We start from the raw sequence: 17,818 nt of genomic DNA on the forward strand, positions 1-17,818 counted from the left end.
ACATATCGCCTTATTGTTCATCACCACACAGTTTTCTTTCTCACGGCACTCAGTGTCCTCACAGGGGTCTGACAAAATGTGCATTAGAGATGCTGACATATCTTGCTCATCGTAATATCAAAATAGAACATCAATAAAGTCCATAATTCTACATCCAAATGTACTAACACAAAGCCATATCTGTTTGGTTTTATTATTATTAATGTATTTCTTTACCTATGCTGTAGCAGTCCATGACTCCATTCTTCATCCCACATTTCTGACCCCCTTTGCACTGGGAGTTCTTGCAGGTGAACACTCCTGCGGCACAGCTGCAGGTCTCAGAACAGTTGCTCAGGATCACAGACTGGCCAGACTGAAAACCAGCAAAACATGTCAATGATATCATGGAGTGTTTATACTATGGTGGTAACCATAGGATGATTGTAAACAATACATATATTTACCAAGGATAGTGATTGATTATATTATTTCCACTTTATATTTGCATTTAGCGTAGAACAGATATAGGCCTATATTTGTAATAATCACTTTAGGATAACATAGATTAGTTAATATATGATATGGCAGTTTATTTGTCGATACACAATTAACCAGTGATCACCTTGTAATAGTGTCCATCAACCACACAGCCACAGTTCTCCAGTAGGACACACTTGCCACCATCAAACACAAAGCCGTCGTCACACTGGCAGCCCTCCTGGCATAGTGGGCATTTGGGAGACTCGCTGAGAGAGTAACAGGTGGAAGAACAGGTGTCGGCACACAACTCATAGTGACTGTTAGCTGGACACGTCAGAGCTAGAAGACAGATGGAAATAGGAGGAGATGCATGTTATCAAAAAACTTAAATCAGCTTCAGCTTCAAATGTTTTTCAGCAGAGCATTAGGTCAGAAAAATATTGCACACTAAGATAAACCAGGATAAGGTAAATTAACTTCAAATATCAAAATTCACTCACGACAAAACTGGTCAGATCTCCAGCTGCTGACAAGGCCACCGGATACCTGACAGAAAGTCACATATGTCTGTAAGTGGCGGCACAGGGCATCCCCACCCTCTCCCTCCTTCATGCACTCCTCAAAGTGCTGTTGTGGTGGCACAACAGCATGGCATTGGGCAAATGGACCCTTGGTTGACTTCATGATGCTACAAGCCGGTGGGGGTCCACTGGTGGGAGGACACTTCAAGCCACCGTCACATCCTGTCTGACATTTGACCCCTTCCTGAACCACCAACCACCCCGCTGCAAACTTCTCCACAGACGGCTCCTGCAGCCCACTGGGCAGCAGGAAGTCATCCTCCTTCTTGTCATTATAGTTGCCACAGAGACCACCGGTAACACCTTTGTAAGTGGATGGTAGCTGTATAATGGCGCCAGCAACGGTGTCGTAGGTCACCATCAAGCCAAAGTCTGTTACCACGACGATGTTAATGCCGTTCTGGTAGGCCCTGACCTTTCCATCTCCGAGTGACAGTGGGAGATTTGCTGTAACGTCATCCACCTGTGAAAGGAGAAAAGATTGAAAACATCAGTTTTTCTAATGAAGTGTTGCTTTTTAATACTGAAATGAATAGATCAAGACAGAAAACTACCATTATTTCCCATATAACTCTGGGAGACATAGATATCTTGTATTTGTAGGCCTGTATGTCAACCCTCCTGGTGACCATTGCATCATCCATCTTGGTCAACTGCTGCACTGATACAACAAATGGAGCCATCGATCCGTCTTTCTCCACAACCTCTGACATTTTGTACACACAGTCCCCGTGTAGGCCGAAGCAGCTGCCATCGAACGAGTGGAATCTCCTGGCCCCGCTCACATGGCAGGTGCCCGTGCTCATGGGTACACAGGCCTGCACCCCGTCTTGGACCTGGCACTTCTCACTGGGACCGCAGGCAAACTTTACATTACACTCCACGTCTCCATCCTTGTTACACACACAGCGCTCTTTGCACTGGCCGTTGGGGAAGAACACCTGGCCCATCTGGTAGTACTGGCCTTGGTGAACGCAGCCACATTCAGCCAGCAGCACACACTCGCTGTCGCTCAGTATGAACCCTTCGTCACAGACACATCCCTCAGTGCACAGGGAGTTCCCACAGCTCTCAGGCTCATCGAGGCCGCTGCAGGTCTGGGGGCAGCCTGAGGCACACACCTCATAGTGGCTGTTGGGCTTACAGGAAGACGCTACAAGACATTAGGTCAAACATGATAGAATTTAATGTTGGAACCAGAAGCTGTTAGCTAGACAAATCACTTATGACTTATAGTAATGATCAAAATTGTTACAGTAGTTGTTTTGAAATATACATCTGATGTGTGTCTGTGCACTACTTACGACAGAAGCTGTCCGACCTCCACTGTTCCACCTTGGCAGGGGCATCCTGGCAGGCGGTGGTGTAGGTGCTGAGGGCGTTACAGAGGGCAGAGGCATGGCCACGGTACATACACATATCAAACACACAGTCCTCATAGTACTCTCTGGGGTCCACCTTGGCGTGGCAGTGCTTGAACGGACCGTTTTTGTCTGTGATCCTGCCACAATATTTCCCTGTTTGGTAATCAAGCATCAGGCTGTGGTCACAGGTGGGGCACTTCTTGCCGCCGCAGTCGCTGGAGCAGCCAGGGTCGTTCCCCACTTTCCAGCTGTCCCCGAATACTGTTGGGGTGTTAGCAGGGCTCCTGTCTGGTTTGAGGAGATTGTCGTTCCGTTGGCCATTCCAGTTTCCGCAGAGCCCTCCGATGAGGTCTGAGTAGGTGCTGGGGAGGGTTAGGGAGACGTGGCTGTTCCAGTTGAACTTCAGTGTCAGGCCAAATTTGGTCTTTACCACCCCGAAATACCCACTGCGGAAGATGGACAGTTGGCCGTCTTCTGTATCAAATGGCAAGTTCACATACTGGTTGTTGACCTGGGAAGAGAGAACGAAACTTGAATGGAACATGAAGGATGATAATGTCCTGATATTTCTTCTTACATTAAGTAGTATAATCATAAAAGCTCATTGACAAAATAGACCCAGAAGGCAATTATGTCATTCATTAGGAATGGATAACATTTTAAGGTAGCTTACCAATACTTTGCCAGGGTTGTCCCTACTCATGATGATGATGTTTCTGAAGACAGTGATGGTGACTGTCTTTGTGTAAGACACTGCCGTGTTTCTCCCCCTATTCTGATTCTTTACAAGCACCTCAAAAGGTGCCAGAGATCTGTCGTCTTTGCTGACCAATTTGGAGAGAACGTAAGTACACGTTCCCTGGAAGTCGAACCTCTTGCCATCAAACGTGCGGTAGTGGGGGTCGCCTGAACCTTGGCAGGTGGCATAAGATGTTGGGTAACAATCTCTCTTACCACTCTGCAGGCCACACACCTCTGATTTCTTGCATGCTGTTGCTTTGCATTCAACCTTGGCTGTTGCTGGATTGCATTCACACTGCTTTGTGCATTTGTCATCTTCCCAGAACTTCATTCCAGACGGGTAGTATCGTCCTTCATAAGAGCAGCCACAGCTCTCCTTGGAGATGCATTTGTCTCCACTGAGGACAAAGCCCTTGTTGCATTGACAGGTCTCCACACAGGGTTCCTTGCACTTTGCTTCGGCATCTAGATCTGAACAAGAGGCAGGGCAAGCAGTGCCACACGCCTCGTAGTAACTGTTTGATGGACATTCCAGTGCTGCAAATGTGAAATTAGAAAATATATGTAAATAATAGTGAAAAGTGCAATCTAAAAATCTTTATGAAATGTCTGGAAAGAAAGAAACTCACGGCATGCAGTGATTGTCCTCCACTCAGGGCTAATTTTGACCCCCTCAGCCAAGCAGGCATCATTGTAGCTTTTCATGTTCTCACAGAGGAACTGGTAGATGCCTTTATTGATGCAGACGTCAAATACACAGTTGTCCATGAACACGCCTGGGTCCAGGACCTTGTGGCAGCTTGCGAATGGGCCATCTTTTTTGGCCAAGAGACCACATAACTTTTCTCCCTGGTATTTCTGTTGGAGAGCCGGAGTGCAGCTAGGACATTCCCCTTGGCAGTCATCATGACAGAACAAGTCGCCATCTTCAGTTCTCCAGCTCTGGGCAAACTTCACCACTGTGGGTTCCTTGCTACCTTTGGGGTTAGTGAACTCGTCGTTGTGATCCCCGTTGTAGTTCCCACAGAGCCCACCCAGGGTGCGGAAGTAGCTGCTGGGGACAGTGATGTAGAAGTTCATGTTCCAGTCGTACATAACCTTCAGGCCAAAGTTTGTCTTCAGAACAGCATAGCTGCCACTATACACCACCGTTAGGTTTCCTCCGGCCAGGGTCACAGGCAGGTAGACATTCTCACCATTCACCTAAGAAAAGATTAATAAGCATATGGAAAAACCACTCAGTTCATCTCCTGGATTGACCAAATTTACCATGTAACCGAGCCCAACTCTGATCATTTCCCTCTGGTCTCTTGTTACTCACCTCAACCTTCCCTTTATGCGTGCTGATCACAACAGTCAGCCCATAGACCGTGACTGAGACTTTCCTCACGAAAGACACCCTCTTGTTCCCTCTGTGGTTGTTCTTGGTCAGGACAGTGAACGGGATGAGACCAGGTTCAGATTTAACAACCGTGGCCATGACGTAAGAGCAGGTGCCCTGGAAGTCAAACCGCTCCCCATCAAAGGTGAGGTAGTGGGGGTCCCCCACAGCCCTGCAGGTGGACTTGGACTGGGCCACACATATCGCCTTATTGTTCATCACCACACAGTTTTCTTTCTCACGGCACTCAGTGTCCTCACAGGGGTCTGACAAAATGTGCATTAGAGATGCTGACATATCTTGCTCATCGTAATATCAAAATAGAACATCAATAAAGTCCATAATTCTACATCCAAATGTACTAACACAAAGCCATATCTGTTTGGTTTTATTATTATTAATGTATTTCTTTACCTATGCTGTAGCAGTCCATGACTCCATTCTTCATCCCACATTTCTGACCCCCTTTGCACTGGGAGTTCTTGCAGGTGAACACTCCTGCGGCACAGCTGCAGGTCTCAGAACAGTTGCTCAGGATCACAGACTGGCCAGACTGAAAACCAGCAAAACATGTCAATGATATCATGGAGTGTTTATACTATGGTGGTAACCATAGGATGATTGTAAACAATACATATATTTACCAAGGATAGTGATTGATTATATTATTTCCACTTTATATTTGCATTTAGCGTGGAACAGATATAGGCCTATATTTGTAATAATCACTTTAGGATAACATAGATTTGTTAATATATGATATGGCAGTTTATTTGTCGATACACAATTAACCAGTGATCACCTTGTAATAGTGTCCATCAACCACACAGCCACAGTTCTCCAGTAGGACACACTTGCCACCATCAAACACAAAGCCGTCGTCACACTGGCAGCCCTCCTGGCATAGTGGGCAATTTGGAGACTCGCTGAGAGAGTAACAGGTAGAAGAACAGGTGTCGGCACACAACTCATAGTGACTGTTAGCTGGACACGTCAGAGCTAGAGGACAGATGGAAATAGGAGGAGATGCATGTTATCAAAAAACTTAAATCAGCTTCAGCTTCAAATGTTTTTCAGCAGAGCATTATGTCAGAAAAATATTGCACACTAAGATAAACCAGGATAAGGTAAATTAACTTCAAATATCAAAATTCACTCACGACAAAACTGGTCAGATCTCCAGCTGCTGACAAGGCCACCGGATACCTGACAGAATGTCACATATGTCTGTAAGTGGCGGCACAGGGCATCCCCACCCTCTCCCTCCTTCATGCACTCCTCAAAGTGCTGTTGTGGTGGCACAACAGCATGGCATTGGGCAAATGGACCCTTGGTTGACTTCATGATGCTACAAGCCGGTGGGGGTCCACTGGTGGGAGGACACTTCAAGCCACCGTCACATCCTGTCTGACATTTGACCCCTTCCTGAACCACCAACCACCCCGCTGCAAACTTCTCCACAGACGGCTCCTGCAGCCCACTGGGCAGCAGGAAGTCATCCTCCTTCTTGTCATTATAGTTGCCACAGAGACCACCGGTAACACCTTTGTAAGTGGATGGTAGCTGTATAATGGCGCCAGCAACGGTGTCGTAGGTCACCATCAAGCCAAAGTCTGTTACCACGACGATGTTAATGCCGTTCTGGTAGGCCCTGACCTTTCCATCTCCGAGTGACAGTGGGAGATTTGCTGTAACGTCATCCACCTGTGAAAGGAGAAAAGATTGAAAACATCAGTTTTTCTAATGAAGTGTTGCTTTTTAATACTGAAATGAATAGATCAAGACAGAAAACTACCATTATTTCCCATATAACTCTGGGAGACATAGATATCTTGTATTTGTAGGCCTGTATGTCAACCCTCCTGGTGACCATTGCATCATCCATCTTGGTCAACTGCTGCACTGATACAACAAATGGAGCCATCGATCCGTCTTTCTCCACAACCTCTGACATTTTGTACACACAGTCCCCGTGTAGGCCGAAGCAGCTGCCATCAAACGAGTGGAATCTCCTGGCCCCGCTCACATGGCAGGTGCCCGTGCTCATGGGTACACAGGCCTGCACCCCGTCTTGGACCTGGCACTTCTCACTGGGACCGCAGGCAAACTTTACATTACACTCCACGTCTCCATCCTTGTTACACACACAGCGCTCTTTGCACTGGCCGTTGGGGAAGAACACCTGGCCCATCTGGTAGTACTGGCCTTGATGAACGCAGCCACATTCAGCCAGCAGCACACACTCGCTGTCGCTCAGTATGAACCCTTCGTCACAGACACATCCCTCAGTGCACAGGGAGTTCCCACAGCTCTCAGGCTCATCGAGGCCGCTGCAGGTCTGGGGGCAGCCTGAGGCACACACCTCATAGTGGCTGTTGGGCTTACAGGAAGACGCTACAAGACATTAGGTCAAACATGATAGAATTTAATGTTGGAACCAGAAGCTGTTAGCTAGACAAATCACTTATGACTTATAGTAATGATCAAAATTGTTACAGTAGTTGTTTTGAAATATACATCTGATGTGTGTCTGTGCACTACTTACGACAGAAGCTGTCCGACCTCCACTGTTCCACCTTGGCAGGGGCATCCTGGCAGGCGGTGGTGTAGGTGCTGAGGGCGTTACAGAGGGCAGAGGCATGGCCACGGTACATACACATATCAAACACACAGTCCTCATAGTACTCTCTGGGGTCCACCTTGGCGTGGCAGTGTTTGAACGGACCGTTTTTGTCTGTGATCCTGCCACAATATTTCCCTGTTTGGTAATCAAGCATCAGGCTGTGGTCACAGGTGGGGCACTTCTTGCCGCCGCAGTCGCTGGAGCAGCCAGGGTCGTTCCCCACTTTCCAGCTGTCCCCGAATACTGTTGGGGTGTTAGCAGGGCTCCTGTCTGGTTTGAGGAGATTGTCGTTCCGTTGGCCATTCCAGTTTCCGCAGAGCCCTCCGATGAGGTCTGAGTAGGTGCTGGGGAGGGTTAGGGAGACGTGGCTGTTCCAGTTGAACTTCAGTGTCAGGCCAAATTTGGTCTTTACCACCCCGAAATACCCACTGCGGAAGATGGACAGTTGGCCGTCTTCTGTATCAAATGGCAAGTTCACATACTGGTTGTTGACCTGGGAAGAGAGAACGAAACTTGAATGGAACATGAAGGATGATAATGTCCTGATATTTCTTCTTACATTAAGTAGTATAATCATAAAAGCTCATTGACAAAATAGACCCAGAAGGCAATTATGTCATTCATTAGGAATGGATAACATTTTAAGGTAGCTTACCAATACTTTGCCAGGGTTGTCCCTACTCATGATGATGATGTTTCTGAAGACAGTGATGGTGACTGTCTTTGTGTAAGACACTGCCGTGTTCCTCCCCCTATTCTGATTCTTTACAAGCACCTCAAAAGGTGCCAGAGATCTGTCGTCTTTGCTGACCAATTTGGAGAGAACGTAAGTACACGTTCCCTGGAAGTCGAACCTCTTGCCATCAAACGTGCGGTAGTGGGGGTCGCCTGAACCTTGGCAGGTGGCATAAGATGTTGGGTAACAATCTCTCTTACCACTCTGCAGGCCACACACCTCTGATTTCTTGCATGCTGTTGCTTTGCATTCAACCTTGGCTGTTGCTGGATTGCATTCACACTGCTTTGTGCATTTGTCATCTTCCCAGAACTTCATTCCAGACGGGTAGTATCGTCCTTCATAAGAGCAGCCACAGCTCTCCTTGGAGATGCATTTGTCTCCACTGAGGACAAAGCCCTTGTTGCATTGACAGGTCTCCACACAGGGTTCCTTGCACTTTGCTTCGGCATCTAGATCTGAACAAGAGGCAGGGCAAGCAGTGCCACACGCCTCGTAGTAACTGTTTGATGGACATTCCAGTGCTGCAAATGTGAAATTAGAAAATATATGTAAATAATAGTGAAAAGTGCAATCTAAAAATCTTTATGAAATGTCTGGAAAGAAAGAAACTCACGGCATGCAGTGATTGTCCTCCACTCAGGGCTAATTTTGACCCCCTCAGCCAAGCAGGCATCATTGTAGCTTTTCATGTTCTCACAGAGGAACTGGTAGATGCCTTTATTGATGCAGACGTCAAATACACAGTTGTCCATGAACACGCCTGGGTCCAGGACCTTGTGGCAGCTTGCGAATGGGCCATCTTTTTTGGCCAAGAGACCACATAACTTTTCTCCCTGGTATTTCTGTTGGAGAGCCGGAGTGCAGCTAGGACATTCCCCTTGGCAGTCATCATGACAGAACAAGTCGCCATCTTCAGTTCTCCAGCTCTGGGCAAACTTCACCACTGTGGGTTCCTTGCTACCTTTGGGGTTAGTGAACTCGTCGTTGTGATCCCCGTTGTAGTTCCCACAGAGCCCACCCAGGGTGCGGAAGTAGCTGCTGGGGACAGTGATGTAGAAGTTCATGTTCCAGTCGTACATAACCTTCAGGCCAAAGTTTGTCTTCAGAACAGCATAGCTGCCACTATACACCACCGTTAGGTTTCCTCCGGCCAGGGTCACAGGCAGGTAGACATTCTCACCATTCACCTAAGAAAAGATCAATAAGCATATGGAAAAACCACTCAGTTCATCTCCTGGATTGACCAAATTTACCATGTAACCGAGCCCAACTCTGATCATTTCCCTCTGGTCTCTTGTTACTCACCTCAACCTTCCCTTTATGCGTGCTGATCACAACAGTCAGCCCATAGACCGTGACTGAGACTTTCCTCACGAAAGACACCCTCTTGTTCCCTCTGTGGTTGTTCTTGGTCAGGACAGTGAACGGGATGAGACCAGGTTCAGATTTAACAACCGTGGCCATGACGTAAGAGCAGGTGCCCTGGAAGTCAAACCGCTCCCCATCAAAGGTGAGGTAGTGGGGGTCCCCCACAGCCCTGCAGGTGGACTTGGACTGGGCCACACATATCGCCTTATTGTTCATCACCACACAGTTTTCTTTCTCACGGCACTCAGTGTCCTCACAGGGGTCTGACAAAATGTGCATTAGAGATGCTGACATATCTTGCTCATCGTAATATCAAAATAGAACATCAATAAAGTCCATAATTCTACATCCAAATGTACTAACACAAAGCCATATCTGTTTGGTTTTATTATTATTAATGTATTTCTTTACCTATGCTGTAGCAGTCCATGACTCCATTCTTCATCCCACATTTCTGACCCCCTTTGCACTGGGAGTTCTTGCAGGTGAACACTCCTGCGGCACAGCTGCAGGTCTCAGAACAGTTGCTCAGGATCACAGACTGGCCAGACTGAAAACCAGCAAAACATGTCAATGATATCATGGAGTGTTTATACTATGGTGGTAACCATAGGATGATTGTAAACAATACATATATTTACCAAGGATAGTGATTGATTATATTATTTCCACTTTATATTTGCATTTAGCGTAGAACAGATATAGGCCTATATTTGTAATAATCACTTTAGGATAACATAGATTTGTTAATATATGATATGGCAGTTTATTTGTCGATACACAATTAACCAGTGATCACCTTGTAATAGTGTCCATCAACCACACAGCCACAGTTCTCCAGTAGGACACACTTGCCACCATCAAACACAAAGCCGTCGTCACACTGGCAGCCCTCCTGGCATAGTGGGCAATTTGGAGACTCGCTGAGAGAGTAACAGGTAGAAGAACAGGTGTCGGCACACAACTCATAGTGACTGTTAGCTGGACACGTCAGAGCTAGAGGACAGATGGAAATAGGAGGAGATGCATGTTATCAAAAAACTTAAATCAGCTTCAGCTTCAAATGTTTTTCAGCAGAGCATTATGTCAGAAAAATATTGCACACTAAGATAAACCAGGATAAGGTAAATTAACTTCAAATATCAAAATTCACTCACGACAAAACTGGTCAGATCTCCAGCTGCTGACAAGGCCACCGGATACCTGACAGAAAGTCACATATGTCTGTAAGTGGCGGCACAGGGCATCCCCACCCTCTCCCTCCTTCATGCACTCCTCAAAGTGCTGTTGTGGTGGCACAACAGCATGGCATTGGGCAAATGGACCCTTGGTTGACTTCATGATGCTACAAGCCGGTGGGGGTCCACTGGTGGGAGGACACTTCAAGCCACCGTCACATCCTGTCTGACATTTGACCCCTTCCTGAACCACCAACCACCCCGCTGCAAACTTCTCCACAGACGGCTCCTGCAGCCCACTGGGCAGCAGGAAGTCATCCTCCTTCTTGTCATTATAGTTGCCACAGAGACCACCGGTAACACCTTTGTAAGTGGATGGTAGCTGTATAATGGCGCCAGCAACGGTGTCGTAGGTCACCATCAAGCCAAAGTCTGTTACCACGACGATGTTAATGCCGTTCTGGTAGGCCCTGACCTTTCCATCTCCGAGTGACAGTGGGAGATTTGCTGTAACGTCATCCACCTGTGAAAGGAGAAAAGATTGAAAACATCAGTTTTTCTAATGAAGTGTTGCTTTTTAATACTGAAATGAATAGATCAAGACAGAAAACTACCATTATTTCCCATATAACTCTGGGAGACATAGATATCTTGTATTTGTAGGCCTGTATGTCAACCCTCCTGGTGACCATTGCATCATCCATCTTGGTCAACTGCTGCACTGATACAACAAATGGAGCCATCGATCCGTCTTTCTCCACAACCTCTGACATTTTGTACACACAGTCCCCGTGTAGGCCGAAGCAGCTGCCATCGAACGAGTGGAATCTCCTGGCCCCGCTCACATGGCAGGTGCCCGTGCTCATGGGTACACAGGCCTGCACCCCGTCTTGGACCTGGCACTTCTCACTGGGACCGCAGGCAAACTTTACATTACACTCCACGTCTCCATCCTTGTTACACACACAGCGCTCTTTGCACTGGCCGTTGGGGAAGAACACCTGGCCCATCTGGTAGTACTGGCCTTGATGAACGCAGCCACATTCAGCCAGCAGCACACACTCGCTGTCGCTCAGTATGAACCCTTCGTCACAGACACATCCCTCAGTGCACAGGGAGTTCCCACAGCTCTCAGGCTCATCGAGGCCGCTGCAGGTCTGGGGGCAGCCTGAGGCACACACCTCATAGTGGCTGTTGGGCTTACAGGAAGACGCTACAAGACATTAGGTCAAACATGATAGAATTTAATGTTGGAACCAGAAGCTGTTAGCTAGACAAATCACTTATGACTTATAGTAATGATCAAAATTGTTACAGTAGTTGTTTTGAAATATACATCTGATGTGTGTCTGTGCACTACTTACGACAGAAGCTGTCCGACCTCCACTGTTCCACCTTGGCAGGGGTATCCTGGCAGGCGGTGGTGTAGGTGCTGAGGGCGTTACAGAGGGCAGAGGCATGGCCACGGTACATACACATATCAAACACACAGTCCTCATAGTACTCTCTGGGGTCCACCTTGGCGTGGCAGTGTTTGAACGGACCGTTTTTGTCTGTGATCCTGCCACAATATTTCCCTGTTTGGTAATCAAGCATCAGGCTGTGGTCACAGGTGGGGCACTTCTTGCCGCCGCAGTCGCTGGAGCAGCCAGGGTCGTTCCCCACTTTCCAGCTGTCCCCGAATACTGTTGGGGTGTTAGCAGGGCTCCTGTCTGGTTTGAGGAGATTGTCGTTCCGTTGGCCATTCCAGTTTCCGCAGAGCCCTCCGATGAGGTCTGAGTAGGTGCTGGGGAGGGTTAGGGAGACGTGGCTGTTCCAGTTGAACTTCAGTGTCAGGCCAAATTTGGTCTTTACCACCCCGAAATACCCACTGCGGAAGATGGACAGTTGGCCGTCTTCTGTATCAAATGGCAAGTTCACATACTGGTTGTTGACCTGGGAAGAGAGAACGAAACTTGAATGGAACATGAAGGATGATAATGTCCTGATATTTCTTCTTACATTAAGTAGTATAATCATAAAAGCTCATTGACAAAATAGACCCAGAAGGCAATTATGTCATTCATTAGGAATGGATAACATTTTAAGGTAGCTTACCAATACTTTGCCAGGGTTGTCCCTACTCATGATGATGATGTTTCTGAAGACAGTGATGGTGACTGTCTTTGTGTAAGACACTGCCGTGTTCCTCCCCCTATTCTGATTCTTTACAAGCACCTCAAAAGGTGCCAGAGATCTGTCGTCTTTGCTGACCAATTTGGAGAGAACGTAAGTACACGTTCCCTGGAAGTCGAACCTCTTGCCATCAAACGTGCGGTAGTGGGGGTCGCCTGAACCTTGGCAGGTGGCATAAGATGTTGGGTAACAATCTCTCTTACCACTCTGCAGGCCACACACCTCTGATTTCTTGCATGCTGTTGCTTTGCATTCAACCTTGGCTGTTGCTGGATTGCATTCACACTGCTTTGTGCATTTGTCATCTTCCCAGAACTTCATTCCAGACGGGTAGTATCGTCCTTCATAAGAGCAGCCACAGCTCTCCTTGGAGATGCATTTGTCTCCACTGAGGACAAAGCCCTTGTTGCATTGACAGGTCTCCACACAGGGTTCCTTGCACTTTGCTTCGGCATCTAGATCTGAACAAGAGGCAGGGCAAGCTGTGCCACACGCCTCGTAGTAACTGTTTGATGGACATTCCAGTGCTGCAAATGTGAAATTAGAAAATATATGTAAATAATAGTGAAAAGTGCAATCTAAAAATCTTTATGAAATGTCTGGAAAGAAAGAAACTCACGGCATGCAGTGATTGTCCTCCACTCAGGGCTAATTTTGACCCCCTCAGCCAAGCAGGCATCATTGTAGCTTTTCATGTTCTCACAGAGGAACTGGTAGATGCCTTTATTGATGCAGACGTCAAATACACAGTTGTCCATGAACACGCCTGGGTCCAGGACCTTGTGGCAGCTTGCGAATGGGCCATCTTTTTTGGCCAAGAGACCACATAACTTTTCTCCCTTGTATTTCTGTTGGAGAGCCGGAGTGCAGCTAGGACATTCCCCTTGGCAGTCATCATGACAGAACAAGTCGCCATCTTCAGTTCTCCAGCTCTGGGCAAACTTCACCACTGTGGGTTCCTTGCTACCTTTGGGGTTAGTGAACTCGTCGTTGTGATCCCCGTTGTAGTTCCCACAGAGCCCACCCATGGTGCGGAAGTAGCTGCTGGGGACAGTGATGTAGAAGTTCATGTTCCAGTCGTACATAACCTTCAGGCCAAAGTTTGTCTTCAGAACAGCATAGCTGCCACTATACACCACCGTTAGGTTTCCTCCGGCCAGGGTCACAGGCAGGTAGACATTCTCACCATTCACCTAAGAAAAGATCAATAAGCATATGGAAAAACCACTCAGTTCATCTCCTGGATTGACCAAATTTACCATGGAACCGAGCCCAACTCTGATCATTTCCCTCTGGTCTCTTGTTACTCACCTCAACCTTCCCTTTATGCGTGCTGATCACAACAGTCAGCCCATAGACCGTGACTGAGACTTTCCTCACGAAAGACACCCTCTTGTTCCCTCTGTGGTTGTTCTTGGTCAGGACAGTGAACGGGATGAGACCAGGTTCAGATTTAACAACCGTGGCCATGACGTAAGAGCAGGTGCCCTGGAAGTCAAACCGCTCCCCATCAAAGGTGAGGTAGTGGGGGTCCCCCACAGCCCTGCATGTTGCTTTGGAGATGTGGACACAAACCCCCTTTGTACATTCTTCTTTTTCTCTGCATTTGACTTTCTCACATGGGTCTGGTGGTAGAGTGGGTGGGGCAGTGCCTGAGGGAGTACAGAAGCAACGTTCAAGACTAATTCTAGTTTTCATGCAATGCATTTGTTGTGTTGTGTTGCGTTGCGTTTTGTTTTTTTGTGTTGCGTTGCATTGTGTTGTTTAATAGTTGTCCTATTTAACGATGGAGGTGTTGAGGGGCAGTCAATAGGCCAGTTAAGTGGATGTGTCAATTAAATAGCGTACCTTTGGAACATACTCCTGTTGTAGCATAGCCGTCCCTTGGCATGCCACCATAAACGTAAACAGCCATGAGGGAGTCGCCTTTGATGGAGAAATGCTGTTGCTTCTCTCCCAATGGAATATTTACCCACATGTACTTAGGGTCTGAGTTGAATAATGTCCATTGGAGAGATTTCACACATGTATTTTTCTCACAGACTTTAACGGTGTTGATCCCTTCCCTCTCGGAGACAATGACCAATGTGCTCTCGAATTTGCTCTGCGTGTCCACCGACCACTCGTTGGCCAGATCAGACGTTGGGAGGATGTTGGTGAGGAACGGATCGTAGGGCTTGTTGTTGCTGAAGTACATCACCATGACCTTCTTATCACTTTTGATGATCAGCGGATATTTGGGTTGGACATTAACCACATACGCCTGCCCCGCTTTCAGCTCTTTAGCAGTGGATACCTTTCCCTCAAAGATCTTAACTAGAGTGTTGTCCTCTGAGGCCACAATGTTTACAAAGTCAGTTGAATTGGACATGTGCATGGAAGGAACCAGGTAATTGGTGGAGAGGCTCTGTACTGGTAGCAGTTGTTCGTAGACGTGATTGCAGCGGCCTCCATCTGCAACGCACTCGTGTCCCCCCAGGACCGCCACAGGGAACTTGGCTTTGACCCTGGTCCCAGTGAAAGTGCTGTAGCTTTGGTAGAGATAGACCTGGTATGGGTCCATGGTAACAATCACCGCCTGTCTTTGCTTCCAGGAATCCACGCCACTGAGATTTATGTTGGAGACAGGGATGATCGTGATCTTGTTGGGCTCTTTGCCATTGACAATAGACATAAGCTTGTGCATGTTGCTTGGACCCTCATCGGGGGTGAAGACCACATAGTCAGTACCCAGCTGGTCAGTTGGATAGACCACACTGCTGTCTCCGGTTGAGAACTTGTAGTTGAAGGCCACCACTGAGATGTCAGAGTTGGAGGTGACCTGCACTGTTTTGGTGGAAGCTCCTGGACCCCCAATTTCAGCGTTACCAGGTATGGTGATCCATTTGGTGTTCTGTTTATCTATTTTCACTGAGGTGGAGAAACCGATTGCATTGACCTGAATTTGAACAATGGCTGGATAATCCTGTGTGGTTATGGCCAGTTGAAGACTCTGATCATCATGGTAGCTCAGCAAATAGTTAGGCATAAAGGCAGTAATGAACTCCCGCCCCACTGGGCATGATCCACTGACCACTAAACATAAAGGAAGAAAGACAATTTTACAGATGAGCATCTGCATTCTTTTTGCAACCATTTGACTAATGTTATATCAGTTTAATAATGAATAGTTTACTATAGCTTAAATACAGGACAATTGTCTTGCTCCGACTGCTCTTGTTGAATTCACTGACTGTCAAGTGTCAATTTAGTAAGGCACACAATAATTAGTTTTTGCTTGAATGACATGATTGTCGCTTCCCCCTGCATAGCTTTATAACCAGTATTACATGTCTATAATATAGTGTGCCCTGCAGAACAAACAACATAAATGTACTATCTAATTAGAGGAGGCAATAAAGATTTCATTTGCCAAGCTACTGTATTTACAGTGCCTTGCGAAAGTATTCGGCCCCCTTGAACTTTGCGACCTTTTGCCACATTTCAGGCTTCAAACATAAATATATAAAACTGTATTTTTTTGTGAAGAATCAACAACAAGTGGGACACAATCATGAAGTGGAACGACATTTATTGGATATTTCAAACTTTTTTAACAAATCAAAAACTGAAAAATTGGGCGTGCAAAATTATTCAGCCCCTTTTACTTTCAGTGCAGCAAACTCTCTCCAGAAGTTCAGTGAGGATCTCTGAATGATCCAATGTTGACCTAAATGACTAATGATGATAAATACAATCCACCTGTGTGTAATCAAGTCTCCGTATAAATGCACCTGCACTCTGATAGTCTCAGAGGTCCGTCAAAAGCGCAGAGAGCATCATGAAGAACAAGGAACACACCAGGCAGGTCCGAGATACTGTTGTGAAGAAGTTTAAAGCCGGATTTGGATACAAAAAGATTTCCCAAGCTTTAAACATCCCAAGGAGCACTGTGCAAGCGATAATATTGAAATGGAAGGAGTATCAGACCACTGCAAATCTACCAAGACCTGGCCGTCCCTCTAAACTTTCAGCTCATACAAGGAGAAGACTGATCAGAGATGCAGCCAAGAGGCCCATGATCACTCTGGATGAACTGCAGAGATCTACAGCTGAGGTGGGAGACTCTGTCCATAGGACAACAATCAGTCGTATATTGCACAAATCTGACCTTTATGGAAGAGTGGCAAGAAGAAAGCCATTTCTTAAAGATATCCATAAAAAGTGTTGTTTAAAGTTTGCCACAAGCCACCTGGGAGACACACCAAACATGTGGAAGAAGGTGCTCTGGTCAGATGAAACCAAAATTGAACTTTTTGGCAACAATGCAAAACGTTATGTTTGGCGTAAAAGCAACACAGCTCATCACCCTGAACACACCATGCCCACTGTCAAACATGGTGGTGGCAGCATCATGGTTTGGGCCTGCTTTTCTTCAGCAGGGACAGGGAAGATGGTTAAAATTGATGGGAAGATGGATGGAGCCAAATACAGGACCATTCTGGAAGAAAACCTGATGGAGTCTGCAAAAGACCTGAGACTGGGACGGAGATTTGTCTTCCAACAAGACAATGATCCAAAACATAAAGCAAAATCTACAATGGAATGGTTCAAAAATAAACATATCCAGGTGTTAGAATGGCCAAGTCAAAGTCCAGACCTGAATCCAATCGAGAATCTGTGGAAAGAACTGAAAACTGCTGTTCACAAATGCTCTCCATCCAACCTCACTGAGCTCGAGCTGTTTTGCAAGGAGGAATGAGAAAAAAAATTCAGTCTCTCGATGTGCAAAACTGATAGAGACATACCCCAAGCGACTTACAGCTGTAATCGCAGCAAAAGGTGGCGCTACAAAGTATTAACTTAAGGGGGCTGAATAATTTTGCACGCCCAATTTTTCAGTTTTTGATTTGTTAAAAAAGTTTGAAATATCCAATAAATGTCGTTCCACTTCATGATTGTGTCCCACTTGTTGTTGATTCTTCACAAAAAAAATACAGTTTTACATCTTTATGTTTGAAGCCTGAAATGTGGCAAAAGGTCGCAAAGTTCAAGGGGGCCGAATACTTTCGCAAGGCACTGTATGTTTCACCATAATGTTAGATATTAACAAATAATCAACTTGCTCAATTCTGGTAGTAATTACATAACATGGAATATTGAAAGGTAAACTGTGATTCTTACCTATGAATAGGCTGACAGCCACACAAAGCTCGAAAGTTGTCCC

At 46.5% G+C, this 17,818-nt stretch overlaps 1 protein-coding gene across 1 annotated transcript; it reads right to left on the reverse strand.

Moving 5' to 3' along the window:
- Positions 1-6: 6 nt before the first annotated feature.
- Positions 7-17,818, reverse strand: LOC139423396 (IgGFc-binding protein-like; the record flags this gene model as incomplete). The annotated part of the gene is made up of 27 exons (XM_071175095.1): positions 17,776-17,818; positions 14,461-15,687; positions 13,924-14,264; positions 13,232-13,805; positions 12,535-13,139; positions 11,802-12,372; positions 11,052-11,650; positions 10,417-10,960; positions 10,059-10,255; positions 9,671-9,809; positions 9,197-9,522; positions 8,505-9,078; positions 7,808-8,412; positions 7,075-7,645; positions 6,325-6,923; positions 5,690-6,233; positions 5,332-5,528; positions 4,944-5,082; positions 4,470-4,795; positions 3,778-4,351; positions 3,081-3,685; positions 2,348-2,918; positions 1,598-2,196; positions 963-1,506; positions 605-801; positions 217-355; positions 7-68 (listed from the first exon to the last, which is right to left on the reverse strand). Coding segments are annotated over exons 2-27 (11,922 nt in total), but the record flags the coding sequence as incomplete, so codon positions are not given.

This window comes from Oncorhynchus clarkii, chromosome 2 (assembly GCF_045791955.1).
Source record: "Oncorhynchus clarkii lewisi isolate Uvic-CL-2024 chromosome 2, UVic_Ocla_1.0, whole genome shotgun sequence".
NCBI classification, from domain to species: domain Eukaryota; kingdom Metazoa; phylum Chordata; class Actinopteri; order Salmoniformes; family Salmonidae; genus Oncorhynchus; species Oncorhynchus clarkii.